The sequence below is a fragment of the Colletotrichum navitas genome (assembly GCF_030913465.1).
Source record: "Colletotrichum navitas strain CBS 125086 chromosome Unknown LY79scaffold_70, whole genome shotgun sequence".
In the NCBI taxonomy this organism is placed as follows: Eukaryota; Fungi; Ascomycota; class Sordariomycetes; order Glomerellales; family Glomerellaceae; genus Colletotrichum; species Colletotrichum navitas.
The window spans coordinates 188,714-210,851 of NW_026850616.1; the positions used below are offsets into that span (position 1 = coordinate 188,714).

At 56.0% G+C, this 22,138-nt stretch overlaps 7 protein-coding genes across 7 annotated transcripts; 3 read left to right on the plus strand and 4 right to left on the minus strand.

The window, feature by feature from the left end:
* The first annotated feature begins 4,001 nt into the window (after positions 1-4,001).
* LY79DRAFT_358250 (uncharacterized protein) lies at positions 4,002-5,049 on the plus strand. The gene has a single exon (XM_060552716.1). It carries the CDS (start codon positions 4,356-4,358, stop codon positions 4,965-4,967), a length of 612 nt encoding a protein of 203 aa, XP_060410335.1. The 5' UTR covers positions 4,002-4,355; the 3' UTR covers positions 4,968-5,049.
* A 486-nt stretch (positions 5,050-5,535) lies between these two features.
* LY79DRAFT_565000 (uncharacterized protein) lies at positions 5,536-6,086 on the plus strand. The gene has a single exon (XM_060558709.1). It carries the CDS (start codon positions 5,577-5,579, stop codon positions 5,847-5,849), a length of 273 nt encoding a protein of 90 aa, XP_060410336.1. The 5' UTR covers positions 5,536-5,576; the 3' UTR covers positions 5,850-6,086.
* On the minus strand, positions 5,751-6,633 carry LY79DRAFT_358259 (uncharacterized protein). The gene has a single exon (XM_060552717.1). The coding sequence runs from the start codon at positions 6,343-6,345 to the stop codon at positions 5,851-5,853; it is 495 nt and encodes a 164-aa protein (XP_060410337.1). The 5' UTR covers positions 6,346-6,633; the 3' UTR covers positions 5,751-5,850.
* A 5,502-nt stretch (positions 6,634-12,135) lies between these two features.
* LY79DRAFT_358285 (uncharacterized protein) lies at positions 12,136-12,611 on the minus strand. The gene has a single exon (XM_060552718.1). The coding sequence runs from the start codon at positions 12,465-12,467 to the stop codon at positions 12,177-12,179; it is 291 nt and encodes a 96-aa protein (XP_060410338.1). The 5' UTR covers positions 12,468-12,611; the 3' UTR covers positions 12,136-12,176.
* LY79DRAFT_358303 (uncharacterized protein) lies at positions 12,612-13,491 on the plus strand. The gene has a single exon (XM_060552719.1). It carries the CDS (start codon positions 12,755-12,757, stop codon positions 13,250-13,252), a length of 498 nt encoding a protein of 165 aa, XP_060410339.1. The 5' UTR covers positions 12,612-12,754; the 3' UTR covers positions 13,253-13,491.
* A 2,767-nt stretch (positions 13,492-16,258) lies between these two features.
* Positions 16,259-19,195, minus strand: LY79DRAFT_593061 (fungal-specific transcription factor domain-containing protein; the record flags this gene model as incomplete). Its single annotated transcript, XM_060561509.1, is given in 7 exon segments — positions 16,259-16,718; positions 16,775-17,241; positions 17,298-17,873; positions 18,066-18,399; positions 18,409-18,570; positions 18,648-18,789; positions 19,192-19,195. Coding segments are annotated over 7 exon segments (2,145 nt in total).
* A 308-nt stretch (positions 19,196-19,503) lies between these two features.
* Positions 19,504-21,480, minus strand: LY79DRAFT_358395 (hexose transporter). The gene is made up of 4 exons (XM_060552720.1): positions 21,238-21,480; positions 20,813-21,181; positions 20,382-20,757; positions 19,504-20,322 (listed from the first exon to the last, which is right to left on the minus strand). Exons 1-4 carry the CDS (start codon positions 21,380-21,382, stop codon positions 19,647-19,649), a joined length of 1,566 nt encoding a protein of 521 aa, XP_060410341.1. The 5' UTR covers positions 21,383-21,480; the 3' UTR covers positions 19,504-19,646.
* Positions 21,481-22,138: the final 658 nt, after the last annotated feature.

Here is a 22,138-nt window from a genome sequence, read left to right on the forward strand (position 1 = left end):
ACATTCTGACTAGTATAGAGGAACCTGTAACATTGGTCCAGTGCTTGACGGTAACCTCCTCGGAACCAGGCCGGGCTTATAGACAGCAGCAAGCCACGAGATTGGGGAGGTGTATTGGCTTGGGGTTCGAGATGATGGCGGCGGTGGTGGTGGTTGATTTGCGCCGGTGACGTCGTCTGGCAGCATTGAGAGGGCGGGCGAGCGCTCGGGGACTGGTTCCGGTCGTGTCTTGTTTGCTTTTTTTCTTCTTCTTCTACTTCCTCCTCCTCCTCCAACCACTACCACCATACACGTGTATCAGACAGGACCTACGCAACTCTTGATGTATGTAGTGTACGTTGTGCGAGCCAAGACATGGGGGGAAGGGGTGATGCTGATCCGCGGCTGTTCCAGGTTTGCCCACCGGCATGTTTGGCCACAGTTGAGCTTTTATTTAATTATTCATTTATCCTAACAATCTCTCGATCCTGTCATGTCGGTCGTCTAGCCGAAAGGGGGGCGTCGCGTTTGATCGCTGGCAAAGTAGAGATCCTGATGCCGGCGATGCAGAGAGATTAGGCGCTTGCACGGCCCGCGGCTTGGGTGAAGCGACGCCCTACGGACGTAATGCGTGACGGGGGAAGAAAAAAAAGTCCTAAAGGAGGGCGGCGGCCGCTACGGATGAATCTTCTCCCCTCGAGACGGGACGCATCCGCCCCGGGGGGGAGAAGGGGAATACAACAACGTGCTGCTCACCCGCCCGTCTGGGAGCGGTGAAGGGCGCATGTCGGGATGGGAAACGTCTATTTTGGCTACCTATCCCGTTTATTTTCTTCCATGCAGACTGCAGGTTCCCGTCGCCATGTAGGCTAGGGGGGTTTGAGGGCGGGCGGAAGGGGGGGGATGAGGAGCGCCGGGGCGGATAGACCGAAGCCGGCGCGGCAGCATTTCGTTTTGCAGTAAATCACCCGCGAGATGGATGCATTTCTCTCCCCCTTTCCAGCCGGCGAAGGGGGGAAAGGCGATCGTGGTGTGGGGGGGGGGGGGGGGGAGGGGGGGCACGGCACGTCTTGGTCTCGTCCGGATGCTCGCCGCGGCAGAAAGGGGGGGCGGCGGGATGTATAGATTGAGGTTCTCTCTACGCTACCGTCTGATCTTTTGCGATGACGGGAATGATGGGCTTCTCTCCCCCCCCCCTTATCTTTTTCCCTTGAACTCTCTCTTTCTCTCTCTGCGCTTGCTCAGATCTGTCCCTTCCTCGGTTCCTGCGACGGTGCAGTATCACCGTCAGGTTTATCGTGGCTGGATCAGGGCGCGCCTGCGACAGGGCAGAGTGATATGTCATCGTGTATAAGATGCATGTCACCGGACCAAGCCCGGTGTCTTGGACCTTGCGGGCGCCCGGGGCCTCGGAGGAACGAGGAGGAGGAGGAGGGGGAAGAAGAAGAAGAATAAGAACAAGAAGAAGAAAAAGAAGAGATATACCGACACTGGCCGAGACGTCGGCCAGCCGTTTGTTTTGCCCTGCGTGCAGGGCGCGCTGAGAACCAGCCGCAACGGTCGGGCCGAGATGTCATTGCTGCTGCCTTACCCCAGAGCAGTCGGCAATCCCTGAAGGTGGTCTTGTCTTGTGCAACAACGACGACCTGATCGCGATGCGGGCGGCGCGGGGTGAAGCAGCATCGACGATTGGCTCAAACGCTTTTGCGAGCCGTCTAGCGTAGGCCCTCTTTTAGGTATTCTTTCTTATTCTTGCTTATTCACTGCCCTGTGTCTCGCGTCTCGCATGCTCACGGGACGGGGAGGGAGGGGGGACACGGTTCTGAATCCGAACGAGCCTTTTTGTCGGCTTCAACTGTCACAAGATCTGCTGCCGTCACCCCTCTCCGGGTTCTCGCGCCGCGCCACACACAAAGCGAACCCCTCTGCCTGCAAGAAAGCGCCGGTGCCCGTGGACGCAAACATCGCGTTGGGCGCAGATGTGGCCCACGCCGCACCAAGCCACTAAAGCTTCCGACGGCCGAGTTGTCGAGGTTGCTCCGGAGGCGGAAAGGCTTACAGAGCCGCTCAGGGCCGCTCGACGAGGAGCCATGTACCGGTACCCGCGCTGTCTGGAGAGGGGGGGGGGGGGGGGGGGGTCCGTCCGTCCGTGGTTCGCGGCGAGCAAAGGCACAGTAAGGGACCGGCGGGAACGGGTTTGTTTCCAAACACCGTTGGGAAGTGTTCATTTTTTTTATTTCTTTTTTTTGCGGGAAAGACACGGCTCGTCGGTCTGAATCATGTCTTGTCACTCGATGACGTCGCTGGACGACGAAGGATTCCATCACCCATCATCTCGAAAGGGGAAAGGGGTGTAGCGATTGGTGAGCCACTGTATCGGCTCCCTGCAAGTCATCATGGCGTTCGTGATGGCAACTGGATACCAGAGCTGATTCCGAAGTCTTCATGGCCGGCGTTGTTTGGCTGCAACGGCAACGAATGGCCTAGTCTAGGACTCGAGGCCGGAGCGTGGTCGACCAATCGTTCCCAGGAGGTGGTGCCGGAAGCCCAGGGTCGCCTTTCCGCTGCTCGCATGGAGCTGACTAGTCTGGCCTCTCGAGGCTAGCGAAGTACGGTAATCATAACATCCACCCCTCCCCTCACGCCCTTGGAAATAATGGTATAGAATATTTGTTATTATTTCTTGGTGTATCGACGTAGTGAGTATGTACTTTGAGCTCGTAGACTACCGGTATGTTGATAATGCGTAGAAGCGTCAGTAGTGCGTCACAACTTTTGCCTCTACGTTAGACTTTGAACAAGTGCCACGGCGTTAGAGTATCGCTAGCGGGGACGTCGATCCTCGAGAAATGGATCTTCATGCGGCCACGGCTCCGAGTGGTCGATCTGCATCACTCTCCCCAGCTGGGCTGGAGCTGTGGTTGTTCCAATCCCCCCCCTACCAAGGTACCTACCTACTTATGTGAGGAGAAAGCTTGAGGCGCGGCTTTGTGTATCGCGAAAATCGGGCTTGGGAGGCACAGCCGGAATCGGGATTTCAGATGCCTCGCAGATGCCACGGGCGGCGGCATACGTCAATCGGGTTATCATGGGACGGGACCTCTCACAGGAATTCGGTTGCCAGTCAGCCGGAAAACGGTGGCGAGGAGAATCAATAGTCGTGTTGACGTGCGCCACCCGTGCTTCTATTCTGATTAATTATCATTATTATTGTTATTACTATTGATTATTGTTGTCATCTACTCGCATTCTTTCCCGCCACGACGCCCGCGCTGCAAGCCATTCGGCACTGAGAGGCTACAGAATAAGCATGAACACATATCTCACAAAGTGACTCAGCTCAGGACGCCCCTCCCCCCCCCCCCCCCCTACGAGGGAGGGGCGTGTGAGATGAGGATATGAGACGAACCGAAACTGGCACGGGAATAGTGAATCATCGACATTCCTTTTTTCCTCCCCCCCTTCCCAGCCCAAGAAAGCAGCCGCCGCAACCTATACATTCTCGGTCACTCAGCCGGACCTCCTCCGGGATGCTTCCCCGGACGGGAAGGACTGCCAGGGCGTGGCAAGCCTGACGAGCGGCACACACACACACACACACACACAATCTCTCTCTCTCTCTCTCTCTCTCTCTCTCTCTCTCTCTCATATACACACGCATTTGCATGTGCTCTGAGACACACACCCTTTTCCATCCAATCCGGAAGAGAGCTTCGCCAGGGTTCTCGGCCAGGCTGGGTCGTGTCAGGAACGCCTCGTGCGTCGTTGGGGAGGGATGCTCGTATGGCGGGGTGAGACGGAGGGGTATACCACGCTCGGGGGTTCTAGATCCTGCCGGCTGAGCCTTTCCTTGCCGCACTGACCGTCCTGCCGGCGGTCCCGGGGGCGCGGATCTTGTCAGCCATCACTTGTCATATCCGCTAGGGAGGCGGCGGCGGCGGCGGCGGCGGCGCGGCTGTCATATTTCCCAGTAGCAGAAGAAGAAGCACACAGCCCGAAGCGGAAGCCTCTTGGCGCCGCGGAACCCGGAACCCAGGCTCCTGAGATGGCTGAGATGGAGGGGAGCCCACGGAGGGATCCCTCGTAAGCACCGGAGGGGTCAGCGCGCGACAGCCCTCTTTCGCAACTTGATTACCCCCCTCGTAAGGGATGACGAGAATGCCTAGCGCCTCCCATGATCGAAATCCCTTAGGATGGGGCAGCCGGGGGGAGGGGGAGAGGAGATCTAGAGAGAGACGAATCGCATCCCTATTCCCCAATTGAGATGGCCATACTCACCCACATGTGATTTCGGGTCCCGTCCGACTTCTCCGCGCTCTGGCCACCCTTTCTTCCGTCCTGGTCGGTTTGGTCGTGTGGCACCGGTGATGTAACGAATGCCACAGCCGTGTCTCTCGGCCCAAGACAGCGAGGGCCTCCAAGTCTGCAATGAGACACGCGGGGAGAGACACGGGCTCAGCAGGACCCCTGTCGCTCTTCCTCGAGCGCTGGCCACACCACCACGTCCAGGTCTCCAGGGGCCATCTAGCCTGTGCTTACGCAGGAGAGGGCTGCGTCTTGTGAACGACGGAGGAGGAGGGCCTATGCAACGCCGGTCGGCATCTGTTAGACGTCCCTGCCTACGCTATTGCGATGCTGTTGTTTTGCCTGGCAACGTTGCGTGCTGTTCTGGACCGCTTGTAGCGCACCAACCACAAGGGACCTTGAAGAAGAAACGACTAGAGAGGCAGGCTACGCAGCAGAGTTGGTACACGCATGAAGAAAGACTGGAGAGAGAGAGGGGCGGGCTTCGAGAGCACGCAAGATTAGCGCCGGCCAGTCGTCCTACGGAGTCGGCAGCGGCCTGTGCACCTAGGAGGCCCGGTTCCCTGTCGAAAGGGACGGCGGGACGGCATCTGGTCGGATGTGAGGCCGGAAGGGGGCAACTAGGTACTACGGAGAAAAAAAAGAAAACAGCATTCAGCAGGAGTCATTCTAGCCTCATCTAGTCCGGCCCAGGTTCGTAAGCAATGCTCGCCCATGCGGGTCAAGGCCAGCATTCCTGCCGTATCTCCTGCTTGGTCTGCTCCCTGGTTGATGGACTCGCAGCACTCCCGTATGCCATGCCGTTGCTCTCAGTCTGGCAGGTTCTTTTTACCCGCTTCTAGACTCCCTAGGCTGACGGAGCCAGAATAGCTGGCCCTGCTGCGACGCGGATCAACGTGACCCCTCTCTCGGCCCTAGGGAGGGTTCTCGGCCCTTTGGAGGGGGTGCGACCAGATGAGACAACCCGTGGCGGACGACCTGCCGAACCCCGGGTGAGGTTCCTACCAAAAAAGACGCGGCAATTGTCTTCATGTGCTTTTGGGGAGAGACCCTGAATGCCAAATACGCAGATCCCGACGACGGGCGGCCAAGTGCTGCGCGTGCTATTGTTGGCTCGCATGTACCCTGTTTGTTGTCTGCGGAACGACGCGCGAGGCGCATGATCAGCGGTGGTCCCCTGGATGGGCCGGCCGGTGGCGCGAGGGAGATCGTCCAAGGGGGGGAATTGGTAGTCCAGGAGACGGGCAGATCTCTCTCTCTCTCTCTCTCTCTCTCTTGGGCGAAGGCATGGCATGCGGAGGATATCAGGGTCTGGCTGGACCGGGCAGCGCCGCTTTTCTTCTCCTAATGCATCTCCGAACCCCATGCATATGGCCCCTTCTCGCCCACTGCAAAACCCTCTCACGAGGAGCCCGTGTCCCTCCGGAGCATCTTCACCTGAGCTGCGTTCGGTCCATTTGGGCGCCGGCCCCGGCGGCAGCGTGACATTCTGCAGCCCTGTTGGCCGTCACGCGGCAAAAAGGATCCTCCACCAGTCGGCACCGCTGGCTATAATGGTCGGGTAATTCACATGCCCACCCGCACCGGGGCTCGCTCGCTCGCCAACTCGGCCAGTCGCCTTCCTTTGCGACCTTTCAGGTGGGTTCGTGCTTGTTTGTTTGTTTGGCTGGCTTTACGACTGTGACCCTGACGGGTACTGGTCCTGCGCTGCCCTAGCCTCGAACAGAGAGTGGTTTGCTGCAAGAAGGGTCCTGACTTGGTCTCGGGGATGGCTACTCGAAACGCGGCCCCCCCCCCCCCCCTATGGGTCGACATGTCTGCTGGGCCGACGACGGCGAGACTGCTCAAGTTGCCCTCGGTGGGCTGGCCGACACTCTTGACAGGACCCTTTGACGATATCTCGCGCCATGATGCCGGAGTGGTGTCTACAATGTCTCGCCTTGCGAGTTGTTGCTCAATGTCTTCTCTCCCCCCTCCAACAAGGTTTTCTGCGCAGCTCGCGGAACCCACGGCCTCTTCTAAGCTGGTCGACCTACCTAGGCTAGGTAGCTGGCAAGACATGTCCAGGCTTCACGTCGAAACCCACGAGTGGCCAGATCGTATCCTGGAGTTGCAGCCATGCTCCGTTCGCCTCGACCCGATTCTCACGAACTTTGTTGCTCTGTCTGCTACAGGCAACCGACACGCCCTGTCTCGTTTTTATTTTTTATTTTTATTTTTATTTTTTACACGCTAGAGCCCCCCCCCCAATACCTCTCAACTTCACACTATGGAGTACGGACTTTTGCCGAGCACTTCTCGCTCCTTCAGCTCTTTATCCCTCGTGACAGCCCAACGACAAGGGAGCTATCGAAGCCCGAGAGGGGCCAGGAGGCCGTTCTCTTCTTCTTTTTTGCGTATTGTCCGAGCAAAGCCGAAAGAGGTGGGACCTGATCAGACCTGGTCATCACGGCAAGATCCAGTGAAAGTATCCGTACAATGTGGTTTAGATGAGCTCCCTCCCCCCCTGACGGCGGATCCCTGAAGACACAAGCGCTCCCGGCCTGCCTTTGAGAGGGCGTTCATTACGCAAACCCCCTGCGTCTTCGTGTGTTTCGGTAAGGCCTCCTCTTTGTTGCGTTTGGAGATGGCCGTGACATGCGGGGATCAAACTGGACGAACACACAATGTCCGGAAAAGAGCAGAACGGACAAACGGAAATCGACCTGGACGGTTTCTCGTCCCTGGAGGTGGACTCGGCTCCAAGGCAGCGAGGCTGGGTCTAGTCCCGGACAAGGAGAACCTTGGTCTGCTTTTGGGGCCCGCTCCGTAAGCTGCTATCACCACCGTAGTTGCACCGAGTGCCATCGTGCCTTTGTCCTAGTCTCCTCCCGTCCACAATGCCCGCCCCCTCCACCGTCCAGGCTGAGGAGGTGAGGGGGGAAGTTTGATGGAGAGAACAAAGTCACGATACGATGTTTTCCGCATCAGGAAATTCGATCGGGGGTGGCATGAGAATCCACCGTACGCGGAACCACACCAGGCCGTCGATGAACAAGGCTGCACGGCACCACATACACAAGGCCGGAATGCAGATGCCCATGTTGAGCGGGACGAGAGGGACGCCGGAATGCTATCGTGACTTTGCCGGAACGTCTTCCGTAACGGGTGGAGTCGCGCTCGCAACGCGATCAAGGAATTGGGGTTTCCATCTTCCCAGATTGACTCTTTTCCTGGTCCGCGTCAAGGTGTAGACCCGGAACTTATCTCTCGGCCGTCGTCACCCGAGTCTTGCACAACCGTTCCAAAACAGGCCATTTCGTGAGAAGAAATCAGGGCGCGCGCGCGCCTCCATTACCCATCCCCCCCCCCCCACTGCAGTCCTCCTCCATCTCGAGAGCACGACTCAGGGTCTGCCTGGCCACCGGCTCCGGTCGCTCTTCTCGTCCGATCCTGTCAGCATGGCGCCCAAGTTCCCTCCGGGTGAATGTTGTCAGAATTCTTGTTTTCTCATGCGGCCCCGATTCCCGTTTCTGGACGATGGCGAAACGAACACGGACAGAATACCGAGACCAGGTCCTCCGTCACAACCACAACCCCGACCACCCCCCCCCCCCCCCCCTTCCTTTTCGCCAAGCCCATCCCTCTCCGCATTCTGGTAAAAGGTGGGCAAAGGAAGCCTGCAGATGCCGTGCTGCTCAGCCCTGGAGAGAGGGGGGGGGGGGGGGGGAAGACCACGAGAACGTGGGCCTCCGCGAACCTTCCCCGGGATTTTTCGCCTCATGTGCCCATATTGAGCGCGGAGATAGTGGCGTCGTCGCTTCGGCCTCTGCCCTGCCATCGCCCCCCTCCCCTCTTCGCACCTTCGTTGATTGCTCGTGTGGTCCATTGGGCCAGGTTCCTGCGGCCGGCCAGCCGACAGGGCAGATGACGACGATGGGCCACGACGGGCAACGCCTTGGTCCTTGTCGCTGTTCTTCCCTGGACGGCATTGGCAGCTTTGCAAACTGCGGTGAACTTGGAGCCGTGATCCCTGACTTGGACGGGGAATATGGTGTTTGCCAAAACGGACCCTGACTGAAGGAACTAGCACCGTTTTCATCGGAAATCAGATGGGTGTGTCGATTGATGCTAAACTCCAATTATGTTTATTTTATTTTATTTTAATTTACTTTATTTCTTGCTGTACTTCGGGGTGGGTACTATTATCACGAATTCTCTGCTGAGGCTAGTTGCAGACATGATCCCGTCGTTTGCTCTCGTGACTCCCAGTAGCCTGACGGGATCGAGTCCCGTTTGCGGAACGGAAAGGGATTTGCTTGTCACCCCGCGTTTACGGTTGCGACCCCAGGTTTCCCGTGTGTTCCAACAGAAACCTCGCGGTCGATCGGCTTGCCGTGTTTTGTTTGATGGAAACGGCTCCTTGCAAGCATGGGAATACTCGATGAAAGAACAACAACACTCAAAGTCTCTCGTCTATTACACGCCGAGTGCGGGCGGGTGACATTGAGAGGGTAAACCATCCACCGCGCTTCTATACACCATTGGGTTGCCATTTGGGCTGAGCCTTCTGGTTGCTGGTCTTTGTGATGCAGATGCAGCTTCAGGCTTCGGCATCGCATCACCACAACCCACACGTCTTTTCTTTGCACTTGGCTGACTCATCGCCTGAATGCAAGACGGTGAATCCCCCCCAGATGATCCGCCCGGAATAAGCATCATCCCTCTTGCGGCGGCGCTTATCTACCTTGCCCGACGCTCTGCCTTGGACGCACATGTAGAGTACTAGTAACGTCCATAACTGCTGGTTAGTTGCGGTAGCACCTTGTGTCGAGTGACAGACACCCTGGACCGGCCTTGACCTCCGATTCCGTCGTCTATAGATTTTATTTTGGGCAGATTTGCAATATTCTCGTTCCGTTTCTTTCCACGAGACCCTTCAGCGTCCAATGCCAAGTGTCGTCACGCGCGGTGGAAGGGAAATAAGAGACAATAATCAAGAACAGCACAGCGGGAGCAGATGCAACCTCGGCCAAGTCGTAACCTTGGCTTCGGTTTTTTTTTTTGCCGTGTCTCGGTTCCGGCTGCTCGTCCATATACTTGTCCCAGCGCTGCTGACTTGCGCCACCGCGGAGTATGGGACGAGCTGCCCATCCGGACTGGGAGGATACGGGGAACCTAGAAAGGATGGCATAGGCCAAACGTCTCACACCACCAGATCAGATGTGCCTTCTTTCGGCATCTGAATAGTCCCCGTACCAACCACACCGCGCGCTTGTCTCTTCAACGGTTGCCGGCGAATGTGACTACCCAACGCCGGGAGAGGGGGGAGAAATCACCCCGCACTGGTTACCAGCGTTAGCCGCCCACCGAATTAGTCACTTGTTCCTGTCAACTCGACTAGACTAATGCTAGTCACCTTCGGCGGGTTGGCTCTGCGCTGTTACGTTGTGAGACCGCTTACTGGTCTGGGAGACAACTGAGAGGTAGAGGGAGTCATACGCATCTGCTTCTTTGGTAATACGTGAGAGATTCAGGGTCCCCCGGAGATGCGGTGAGGAGCTCAGCCAGCCCGGAGACAACGTCTGCTGCAGGGACTGCATCCCCGAGCGGCATGTGAAATCCCGCCGCCGCCGCCCCGAGCTCGAACATGAGGCCACACAATCACGCGTCGCGGTCAGGTCCAGATTCGCATCAGCTCACGGCTACCCTACGGCCTCGTTGGTGCGTCCTGGCTTTGTCGACAATGCTTGCGTGCCTCGGAATATTCTCCGCAGGTCTGCGCCAGCAAACTGCAAGAGAAGTCAGCTTCCCCCCCACGCGCCCACCCCCTCCCCAGGTGCGGCAGCGGACGTGAATGGCCCAGCTGAGTCACCAACCGTTTTGTCGTTGGCCGTGATTCGCTTTCGCTGGGCTGGCTTTTACCCCGCGGTCGGCGTGGGCGATGATAATCACGGGCTAACGGGCAGAGATTGGGGTCTTAGTGGAGGGTTGGTTGGGGGACGGGCCGCGGCCGCGGGCGATGATGAGTGACCGTCAGCACAACGTGACATTTGAACCCCCAGATTACAATACCTTGAGTGTAAGACTGGCTGTGATAGATGCGTTAGCGAAATGATGCTGCGGCTGGACTGAGGCACCTCTGTCGATGGGCATCAGGTGAGCCCGTACGTGGCGCAGCAACCGAAAGGAGTCCCGCCCTATCGAGTTGACAGCACGGCCGGCATCGCTTCACCCAAGCAGTCTGCAACGAGGCATTCCGGTGTAGATGTGAAGCGCTTGGGTCTGAGTGGGATTAGGCAGCCGACGTCAGTCAGCGGGGGGCATCGTTCGCTTGCTCTCGTCCCCCCCCAATAGGCCACACACACCAACCCTCGGCTCCTTTGGTACTCATATGCTTCTGAGTAAGATTTTCCTGACGGCAGAATGGCTGGCGTGGATTTTGCTGACCACAAGTGGTTGCGAGCCGAGATGATGCCGATCAAGATAGACGCAGCGTCATGTGTTTTACGGGGGGGGAAGGGGAGGCATACCGGTGAAGATGCAGGATGCTGACCCCGCGGCCCCGGATCGCGGTGTGGGGGGTGGTCAGACAGTAGCTGACGAGCTCGAGACAGTGAAGACCTTCCTCTGTAACGTCGGTGAGCATGAGAAAAAAGCATGGCTGCGGTGTATATCGGCTATGGAAGATGGCAGGATCCGGAAGGATCCGTGATTTGCGCGGGTGGCTGTTGATAGTAGGATCTTCACCGTAGCGGCGCTCTACGCATCAGACTATACTCGGGCTTGGGAATTCCCGCCGAGTTGCGATACATCCCAGGCTAGTCATATTTTTTTCAACATACCTGATCATTTCGGCGAGGTGATATGGAACCTGCAGCTTGTATGTGGTCGCACGTCAGCGTAGAGCACAGAGACCATTGACACCACTCTCGCTGATCACCAAAGACGTCCAGGTATCAGAAATATCAGACGGCGAGACGTCAATCCGCTTACCAGGCCGATCTTGGAGCTGAGCCATGATTCCATGCTGACAGTTGCAATGCGTTTGTTTCACAACCCCTTCGTATTATACGTCCCAGGTAGCCATATGTCATGATGTTCCTCCTTGTCAGTAGTAAGCCAAACGCTGACGCTTCAGAACCTCTCCAATAGCAACAAGTCCATCCCTCGAACTATTGCTGTCTCGGACACACAGCTTTTGGCTCCTGGCATGTAACCTTCCCACCTTCGAATGCGTGATGGCATCTCTCGGCACAACTTGCCTCTGTGGGAAGGCGGTGCTCACAGAGGCTTTATGCCGATACTTTGAAACCTTTTGAAGTTGACGCACGTGGTCTGAACCATGGAGACACTTTTGGTTGTGAATCAGTAGTGGTGGTGCGACGGCCCATGGCCCAAAGTAGCTGGGTACGTGGTCACCGAATCAAATAGAGAACTGCTTTGTATTTTGCAACGAGAGAATCGGAAAAGGTGTTTTCGATCTCAAGTATACTGTCATCGGCGTTCGTTGTGAGACTGGGTGCAAGAACACCAAGACATACGGGTGCCTGGAAGCTCCCCTGAGCGGCAAATGCACGTAACCGGCCGGATTCGAAAGAGCCCGCTGTCCATGCGTCCTTGAAAAGGGGGGGTTAGCAGCTATGGTAGTCTTATGAGGCACTGGTCCTTTGCGGAAAGGGCAATATCTCGAATACGAGACTCGGATGCAAGTTTACTCAATATGGGACACAGAGAACGAATTAGTGGCTGTAATGGATTCGGGACGGGTTCCACGATGAGGTATCCTGGCCAGCATAAAAGCTCGCCGGCTTCGATTTCCCGTCATTGAAATCCCAGGACGAATCCAAAGACCATTTCAGGGCGCACATGACTGGGTTTGGAGGTCATGTGAAAAAGCTTGTGCAATGAAGTCAGATCCGCTGTATCACACTGGCTCCAGAGACCGGTTCCAACGGCATCCCTCGCATCCTCCTTCCCGATACCTCCCAACTCTTGAAGGATCCTGGAAACGTGCGAGAGCGAGTCATAAGCCACGTTCGTGCTGTCGAATATATGGGTTGCTGGCATACGGAGCTCCGAGACGGGCCACAGGGGGGCGCAAAACGGGCAGAGAAAAGGAGTATACGAGGCCGGCGCCCCCCCAGGTGCAACGGTACAAGCCAATACCACAGGCTTAGTAGCGATCGCGCGGCCCGGCGCATGTCGCAGCCAGCCGAGGCTGCAACCCGAGCCGGGCGGGGACGCTGTGTCACGGAGGTCAGCCTCGGACCGCGTCGTTCAGCAGGGCCGGTAGTGTTGCGTGGTGATTATGCGTGCTTCACACCTGCGGCAAGACTCTGCCTCGAGGCACGGGATGGGGAGACGATCCTTGGGTTCACCCTCTCACGGCGCGCGCGGGGTGAGGGGGGGGCGCCTCCGCCAGGGTATGTGTCTCGTGGGGAAGTGAGGTGACACGAACGGCGATGCCAGGCGGCACGACTGGAGGGAAATGCGAAGGGTATCACGATGGGTCAGATCTTGTCTATTTCGGGGCACCGTTGTACATCATGAAAGCACGCGAGAGGTCACTTGGCCGTCCCGCCCCCAGATTTGTGCTACCCGGGGGGGGGGGGGGGGTGGAACGGGTGCAAGCTGGACTTTTCGCGACTGGCATGGAGAAACCGGAAAGATATCAAAGCGAAAGAGAGGGGGGCGTAAGCCGAACAAGAGGTTTCGGGCCCTGTTTGAACATCTATCAGTACTGTCCTGCTTGTTACGTGCTGCTTCGGGCTTCAGGTTAGCATTTGGCAACAAGATTCTGCTTCACGGGGTGATCCTATGTCCTCTCCAGCCGCCATTCGGCCCGGCCCTCGAGCAGACCCTGGCGTGCCAAGATTTCGCGCGCGGGATCCGACTTGGTTGGGAAATCCTTCCGCTGACGAAGTCGAAAAACGGTGGCTGCTGGTTGACCGAGGTGTCAGGGGTGTCGATCCTCGGTGAGGCGTGATGTACCGGATGACTTTTGGACATCCCTGGGCGCGGGATTGCGGGCCAGGTGCCTCTGCAGCGTTGCCAGTGAAGAGATTGTATGTTGATTATGAGAATATGTTTCATTTCCTTCCAACACTCTCGATCCTCCGTCGGAACGAGTTGGACCACGGACGATCAGGAAAGGCGACTCTAGCTTCCGTGACTGACGGAGGCCAGCCTAATTGTCTCCATACGTGCATCCTGAGACTGAAAGATCCAATAAAATAAAAAAACTGGAAATATTCTTTTTTTTGAATAAACTTCCCTGAACATGCCGTCATGACAGGGCCGAGGGGTTCCACGGGGTCACACTTTGGGAATCCTGCACCCCAGATTTGATAATGAAGGGGCCCAAGTGCTCGAACGCTGGGCATGTACTGTAAGACAGCTTCTTCTTCTTCTTCTTTTCTGTTTTTTTTTTCTTTGTTTTTTTTTCTCTCCTTTTGTGATTTTCGATGAAGAATCAATTCCTCTTCCAGGAATCGTATCAATCTTCCAGAAACTGGTGTCGTCCAGAAGCTACATTACCACACCCACTACGTGCCGTTCATACCATGCCATGCTATCTCCGCGTGCGCTGGCACACAGCAGCCACATCCATCTCGTCCCAGAAATTTGGTAGCGGGATTTCCATCTGATGACCAAAAAGAATATTTTCTCATTCCTCCCGGAGCCCTGGGGGTACTACCGGTAGGTCGACGGGGGGGCGGGTTACGGGGCAGAGCAGAACGTCCTCACCCGGCCGGCAATTACTGGCTTGGGATCTCGCGTCGTTTAGGCTAAATCCGACGGATAAACGCCGCTGCCTCATCGCCACACACACACACACACACACCAGAAGCAGCAGGGCGGATAGTGATGTGTCGCGCCGCAGGCTGGCAGGCAAAGCGTGGGGAGTCTCTCAGTTATCATAGCAGGCGAAGCGATGTACACCAGGGGCGAAGCATGCAGAAACATGCACGTCTCGTGCGCATCGCTTCGTCTGTAGTGACTTCTGCGGACTCTCCCCCTGCGTAGTCAAGAGAGGCGGTGAGAGCCTCATGACCCATAATCCTTGGCTGCAAAATCAGAAAAAAGATCGGAGGAGGTCGAAAGGGGAGAGGCCCCCTGTGTCGGCTGTCAGGAAGCGGGATTATGATCTCATAAACCAGGGGAAGTACATCCTCCGCGCGCCTTTGGAAAAAAGTGCGCCGGCAAAAATGATCGTCACCTTGCGATATAGAGGCATCGAGATCCTGAGCCAGTGACCACAGTCTGACAAGTCAGGACTGCTTGCATCGTCCGGGAGCATCTGCCGATGGCTATGTCTGTACCTGCTGCTTGGTAGCATTCAAGACAGCCACACCATCTATCTCGCGGCCTCCCCAGAGACGTGGCACGGAAGCCGTAAATCCTGGGGAGTTTCTCCTCCAAGGGGGGGTCTGGTGACGATATTCCGTGTCGGACGCCCGGGGAAAGGGCCACACACCTGCGACGTTGGATGGCTTTACGTTGCATTTAGGGAGACAAGCTAGTAGGGGTTCTGTCCGGAACGGATTGTCGGGACGGGCGATGAGACAGGTATTTGGGCGATGTGTCTTTGGCGGGAGCGCTTCTGGAAGCGGTTGGGACTGATGAGGATTCCCCTCGGCGCCGTTTCGCGACCGAGCTCGTGATGCGGTCTGTTTTCCTGCGGCAAGCAGAAACTTCCATGCCACCTTCGCCACGCTGGACGCCAGGAGCTGGTTGACATTTGATTGGAACAAGCGAGCCTCGTTCCTCGCCCAACCAACTCAGATGCTTCGCCCCTGCTGCGGAGGAGCGACGGCCATCTAGGGGTGCTATTGATGGATATTGAAGACCATTTGGATAACGGCGGTGCCAATCAGGACGCGCCTCTGTCACCAGACACCCGCGCCTCGGCCACTCATCGGTGAGTCCTGCGGAGTGACTCTGAGGTTCTCCCGCGCAGTCGATGATCCAGATCGGCGGGCTGGAATAGATTAAGATACCCCCAACATAAGGTTTCTATTGGCTCCCTGGTCACTCCGAGGGATGAGGCACAGTGATGATCTGGTATAGGGAGTTCAACACCTGACTTCTCCTGGCCGTCGTTGTCAATCTGCCACGTCAACGATCCCCGGATATGACTTGGGTCTTTTGGGCTTTTGCTCTCGTGAGCTCCGGCTGCAGAGAGATCGAGATGCCTCGTCAAAGGCATTGCGTCAGAGCCCCCCCCTTTCCTGGGCGACCCTGATTACATGGCCTGGTTTGGATGATTTCCAAGTCAGCCAGCTTCCAGAGACACGTAGCTGGGTTTTCGAATGCTCTTGCACGAGGTTCTGAACCGAGACTGAGATTGGCCAGTTTAGGGAAGGTGATCAGACAGCCGTAGTTGTTGTCGCGTGCGGTGACCCAGTCAAACACAGGCTCTGCAGTGAAGGTTTATGATCAATGATATTGCAAGCCTCTGGGGAACTTCAGGATGGACAAGATCTAACACCCTCGCTTTGTTTCTGTTTCATCCCTGTGGACAGTGAAAATGATAGTAAAGGAAACGAGGAAAGGCATTCGATAACTCAAAGCACCAGTGGACTATCCTTGAATCCCGCGTTCGTGTTCGGCACGGGTCAAACGAGCCATAGCTTAGAGAAAAGTCGGTCTACAACCTGAGTTGGTGTCCCTGCGTTCCCTTCCCGCGTCTTCGTACTTAGTTGAACACGACGAGGAGCATAAGGCGGATAAATTGGACGTCTGGATTGTTCGTGAAGTAAGGCTACTTCGTGTTCAAGAGCTGTTAGTTGAAATCCTATAAGCAATTTGGAGATTCCCCCCTTGCGGTAGCTTAATGCCGAAATGATCGTTCGTGTTATGATTGTCAAGTCGCGGTCAAGTCGTCCAGGATATCTGTGTCAGCAGTTTGGTGCAAGTCCCACAAGCTCGGCGGATAGCTAGCCGTATAAGTGAGCCCATTGAATATCGACGGACAGAGAGCAAGCGGATTTCAACTTCCGAACCATGCTCCATCTCCGTCACCACTTGTACCGCTTTTGAGAAACTCCATCCAGGCATCGTCACCCATGACGACGTCGGCGGCCTCCATCGGGGGAACATTGGGCCACATCATCGACAAGACGCTGTTGATTTGCGTCTGAGGGCTCTCATCTATCGGCTCAGGCGTCCCAATCGGGACCGTGTTGGGCTCATAGCCGGGCGTCGCTGCGGTTTGTATCTGAGGGTGTGCCACCAGCACACGAGCGGCGGCAGCGTCGTCGTTGAGGAACCTCCCGCAAAGGTCCATGATGACTTGGTAGCAACGGGGGGAGCTGGAGTTGACGGGAGCCAAAGCGATTATGCAACGGATCGTTGTTGTGACTTGCTCTCGCCAGTCTGCGGCATTGCTCGAGTTGGGATCGTTGCGTAGACAGATGCAGGGGATGAGGGCTGCTTGGAAAAGGAAGTATCTACGGTAGGGTCAGTACGTCGAGGAAGAGCTGCCTTGACGAAAGAGATGGCTTACAAAGCATACCACGCTGACAGTCTGTTTTTCTCGTTACGTTCCCAGAACCCGCTGATGCTGGCAATGGTAGCTTTCGCGTCTGCGAGACACTTTTCAAATGCCTGAACGTTGTCGGGAGAATCGTCCAATATCCTATCGCGGGCTTGGAGAGCTCGACGGATCACGAACGGCCGGTACATGATGACCCGAAGGTTTCTGCACCTCCAGTTCATGACGGCATGGGCGAGGACGTATTTCGGGGGCACAGTTGCAGTCTCGGAGAAGTAAGATGGCACGCCGGTTCGCCACGGCTCGAGAAGGTCTTGATCGAGCTTCAGCATCTCGTTTGCAGTCGGCAGCGGCTTCGAGATGACCCTTGTGTATATGGGTGTCGTGGCCATGTGAAAGCTTGCCTGCGTTCGCACGGCCGTGTAGGGGGTGATATCTTGTGTCTCGGCAGGGTACGACTTTGAGATGGCAGTCAAAGACTGCGAGAATATTAGTAGAGACATGCCATCGGGAGCTCCATATTTGGTCATGTTACCTTGTCGTCAACATTCAGAGGCAAGGATACTTCGACGCCTTCACACGGCCAAACCGAGGGGCGACTAAAGGTGATGGTTGCGCCGACGTCAAAGACGCAGAGCGACCACCACACGCGTCTCCTGATCTCCATGTTCAGTGGCGAGATATTCCACCCCTGAAACTCTTTGTGTAGACCTAAGCCCATCGCCATCCGCACGGCCAGTCCGAGATAGTTGTATCCCGAATTGGGCTTGTCTCTCTTCTGCTGATAGTTGGAGATAAGTGTGAGCGCCTGGACAAGAGTAAGATTTCCTACTTCCAGAAAGTTAAAAGACAGGATGGAACGGGCTTGGGCGAATAAGTGCATATCCATGTTATCGAGATTGGTAGCCGTGGTATAGACGCCAATGGCAGCGACAGTGTATGCCAGAATTAGCCAGCAGTCACCACACGGCCTGGGTATCACGCCCGCATACTGTGCTCGGAAAGTTGCTTCGTGAAGGATTGGGTAGCTGACATGGTATAACCGAAAATACGCGTCGACCATGGCGTCTGTGATGTGCCTGTTAAGGTCCAGTTGTGTAGTAAGAGGGGACTGTGTAAGATTGATGTGACCTGTCCTCGAGGACGAAGAATGAGCTCGACGTTTGGGGGTCGAGGGCTCGAGAAGCCTTAGCAGGGCGGCTCCAGAGGCGACACCGAGGTATCCCGATTCCTTCTCGCTGACTGCCAACGATGCCATGCCGTCCGCGATAGGATCCGCGGCGGCATCTCCGTTCCTGTCGACTTCAAGTGTTGATTCGGGTGAGGCCGAGTAGTTTGTGAGAGTATCTTGCTCGTCCCATTCGAAGTCATCGGTAGGGTGCGCTTCGAGAAGGTTAATGTCTCTGTGTGTCGCATCGTTTACTGGTTGACGATGGTGACGAGTGGTTCTGTAGGCTCGTGTATGGTCGAGATTCGAGTCCGAGTGGCTAGTTGAGGACGACAGATGACCTGGTGGAACACCCAAGGGAGTCTCAGGCAGCTGTGGCTGTCTCTCACCTCCATCCTCGATATGAGGAACGATGCCGGGCTCAGGAGGGACGGTGTCCGCATGGAAGGGCGAGTCAATCAAGGCGGGCCTATCCAACCTTGAAAAGTCAAAGGAACAATCATCCTTTGGGGCAGATGCATCCGACTTTCTTTGCCTAGTCATCGAAGATATCGGTCTGGCATGAGCCGGCATGAGAGCCCGCATATGGGTGATGAGAGCCTCCGCACGTTCCAATCTCTCCTCTACTTCGGTGAGATGTCTGCATAATGTCAGTCCTGCTGCCAACTACCACCTCTGGACTGGTCGTTCATAAGCCGTATAATAGAAAGTGCTTACTTCCTGGTCAGTGGCGTTCGGGCGTGCTTCTCGTATAAGCAGTGGCGGCGGTACTTGACGCATAGGTTGCATGTCGGAAGTGCCCGATCGCACTTGGCCTTCCGCCTCCGGCATTCCTTGCAGGCTTGATCAGCAGCAAATGCTGCGCTCGTCGAGCCCAGCCTCGTTGGCTGAGAAGCCGCCGGTGGATTGTCATCCGGGGTGCCTGATGACGGCATCCTCAGGGTCAGTTGAAACTGTCGGCTTTCTTGGGAGGGCTCCAGGGGTGGCTCGCAATGGCAGTCCGGACTCGGAAGACTGATGTCGGCCGTACAGCATAGCCTTAGCCTTCGGGGTCGGTCAGGGCGAGTGTGGTCCGTCCCGGCAGAGCGTCATGACACATCTCACATGAGAAGACGGACAGAGAGGAGCGAGATCGGGTGCGTAAGGTGAGGTGAGGTGAGATGCGGAGACGGGTGCATGCGTCTACTCCTCCACGCTCCAACTCCAAAGGAACCCCGCCTTCTTCTCCACACGCTTGTGCTGCAGCGATCCACAAGATAACCCATCGCGATCAGGGGGTTGGATGAGAAATCCCGGCAATTTGAATTCCGTCCGGTGTCATTCGGCCGTGGCAGGTTACGAAGACCGGATAGGATTGTCTTAATCCTGCTTATGTACAGAAGTGTGCTCTGGGACGAAACGAAGCTCCAGTTGGAACCCCTCTCGATCATCGATCGTGAAGGTCGCAGCTATCCTCTAATAGAATGAGGACAACGCTAGGGTTTATACAAGAACCAAGTGTCTTTTTGTGGAGGTCGTCTGGACAAGTTCAAACACGCAGCAGAGTCTTCAGGTCCAATAATCGATGTCGTCCGGTACCAGTGCATACCGGGTAGCATTTGCATCAACTTTGCAAAACCTGCACCCGGAACAATCATTCAAAGTCTCGAGCATTGCCGCCCACGATGCAGCTTCTCGACATTCTGAATGTAGTATAATTACCAGTAAATCGGCCTTCTACGCCCGTTCCCTGTGTACAACATCATGAATCCCGCCCTTGGCTAGGATCTTCTCCTCCTTCGAGTCAGAGCTGCCTTCGAAGTCTTCAACGGCCTGGGGTCCGTCAAAGATCACGGCGATCTCCTCCAAACTGTGCCCCTTCGTCTCGGGAAACAGATGCCACGTAACAGCGAAGAAGGCCACCAGTAGACAACAGAAAACGATGTAGTACCTCCATCCGATATTCTCGAGCCCGATCGGGTTGACAAACGCGGCGATAATCAACGACCCGTGGATCGCAAACAGCTCGAGCGCGATGCCCTTGGAACGCAGAGAGTACGGGAATATCTCGGTCGGATACCCCAAGAGGAGCGGGGTGTATGCGATGTCGTAGTGGAAGTAAAAGGTGAATAGACAAACCACGACTACGATACCGGCAGGCTTAGATCCGGTCTCCGTGTTCACGGCTGAACAGGCCGTCCAGACGATGTAGCTGGCCAACATACCCGCCCCGGACCACAGAAACAGGGTCCGGCGGCCAAGGCGGTCGACGAGGAACGCAGCGCCGAGGGCTGCACCAAAGTTGAAGATTTGCAGCAAGCCGTTGATCAGTGTCTGGGTAAAGGTGTCCGTGATGCCGACGGTGCTGAGGACGAGAGTCAGATAATACGACACCACGCCGATCCCGTTCCATCTGGTTATCAATGTCAGCAACTAATCTCGAACCAGGGAGGTGAGAAAAAGGGCCCTCACTGGGCGAAGGCTCCGACGCAAACAGCGATCAGCGTTCTCTTCCGATTTCCGGGAGTGGCCACAAGAGCCATCCATCCGGTTGTCTCTGCATTCTTTTCTTGTTGAATCGTCTGTACAATTTCCGCAACTTCGCGGCGGACAAGGGGCGTGTGGCCTTCCGCTGGGTCTTGCACGCCTGAGTGATACCTGGCGAGGATCGCGGCGGCTTCTGTCGTTCTTTCGCTTGCAACCAGCCATCTGGGAGATTCGGGGACCCAGGCATAGAAGCAAAGCTGAACCAGCGGGAATCCGGCTTGAAGGATGGAGGGGATCCGCCATGCCCACTCGGTCTGGTAGTCTTGGCATCCGAAAGTCGCCCAGGAGGACAGAATCGCGCCTGTCCGGGGTCAGCCTGTGCCTAGATGCACCGAGTCTTCTATTGCTAGACTTACCGAGATAATACATGGTCCAAAAAGCCGAGGTATACTTCCCGCGATGCGTCGGGTAGGCCAACTCGGCAATGAGCATTGGACTAGGGTGTACGACGAACATGCCGCCGGACCCTACGAGCAAACGCGAGACGATGAACATGGGCAAGTTGATTGAGGCGGACTGGACGATCGTAGCGATGATAATGAGGATGATGCCCGAAAGGAGGACCGGCTTTCGACCGAAGCGATCCGCCAGATACCCGACAATGGGCAGAGCCAGTACGGATCCAATGGATTGCGCAGCATTGACGACTCCAAGCTTTACTCCAGTAGGATTGCCGAAGTACTCTCGCCATTGTTGCAGTGATTGGAGGCCGTTCATCAACGATCCTGTTGTACACCAACTGTCAGCTGGTACTCTGTGAGGCGTAGCTGCAGGACCCTACCATCGTATCCTGATACTGATGAGGACAGCAGTGGGACCAAAAGCAAGAAGTTCAATCTCAGCAGATGCGGCTGCTGGAACCAGTACTTGTCCGTCTTCGGAAGCACTTCGGCCAAGGCCGCGCCGACAATTTGCTCGTCCTTCATAGTGGGTGGTCTAGATCCGAACTCGTGTACCTGGCATTGACTAATACAATGTGACTAAGATGTCGTCAAGTATCGGATATAATTGACCTCCTAGAAGCTGATAATGGCTGGTCTTTCGGAGACCCGCAGGAGGTTTATATCCATCTCGACTTCGCTGAGATCTTGTGTAATGCCACAGAGTACTAGTACGCGGAGCGATGCCTCCCAGCCAGCTAGTACTCGAAAACATCGCGCCGTCAATCCTCATTTACCCCGCGCAATGTGGAAAATGGTTGTGGGGTACAGGGGTTTTACCCATGGGGTATCCCAACGGTTGCATCATCACACAGCTGCATCGCCAGACGCGAGCCATACATTGTGCTTGGGCTTGGGGGAGGAGGCTGCGGTGTTTGTTTGGTAAGTGCGGGGACGACGGACGTCTGTCACCCTCACTGGTCTAGGCCGGGCAAACATGCCTACGTTGGCATTGTTGGTGGTTGAATGGATGCCAAGTCGATGCAAATTAGGCCCGGGAATAACACGCTGGCCAGGGTCGGCATATGGGATCTTTCGATGATCAGGTGAGGATGAGGTCGAACCGAATGAACCCTGCTAAGAATGTCCAAGAACTAATAAGACGATCTACTGATTTTGACGGTTGATCGAGATACAATGTACGCTCTCAGAGCGATCCATAACCCGCTCAAAGGGTTTTGAAGAAGCCATGTAGTGAGAGCACAAATACACAAGACACCTAACATAGACCATGGGATCTAC

Excerpts from the sequence above, each read along its gene's own strand:
- LY79DRAFT_358250 (XM_060552716.1), top strand. The coding sequence starts at position 4,356 with ATGCCACAGCCGTGTCTCTCGGCCCAAGACAGCGAGGGCCTCCAAGTC.
- LY79DRAFT_358285 (XM_060552718.1), bottom strand. The coding sequence starts at position 12,467 with ATGCGCCGGGCCGCGCGATCGCTACTAAGCCTGTGGTATTGGCTTGTA.
- LY79DRAFT_358303 (XM_060552719.1), top strand. The coding sequence starts at position 12,755 with ATGCGAAGGGTATCACGATGGGTCAGATCTTGTCTATTTCGGGGCACC.
- LY79DRAFT_358395 (XM_060552720.1), bottom strand. The coding sequence starts at position 21,382 with ATGAAGGACGAGCAAATTGTCGGCGCGGCCTTGGCCGAAGTGCTTCCG. Across the intron at positions 21,182-21,237 it reads ATCAGTATCAGGATACGATG|GATCGTTGATGAACGGCCTC; the intron begins GTAGGGTCCTGC and ends GGTGTACAACAG. Across the intron at positions 20,758-20,812 it reads TTGGACCATGTATTATCTCG|GCGCGATTCTGTCCTCCTGG; the intron begins GTAAGTCTAGCA and ends GACCCCGGACAG.
- LY79DRAFT_358259 (XM_060552717.1), bottom strand. The coding sequence starts at position 6,345 with ATGTCTTGCCAGCTACCTAGCCTAGGTAGGTCGACCAGCTTAGAAGAG.
- LY79DRAFT_565000 (XM_060558709.1), top strand. The coding sequence starts at position 5,577 with ATGCGGAGGATATCAGGGTCTGGCTGGACCGGGCAGCGCCGCTTTTCT.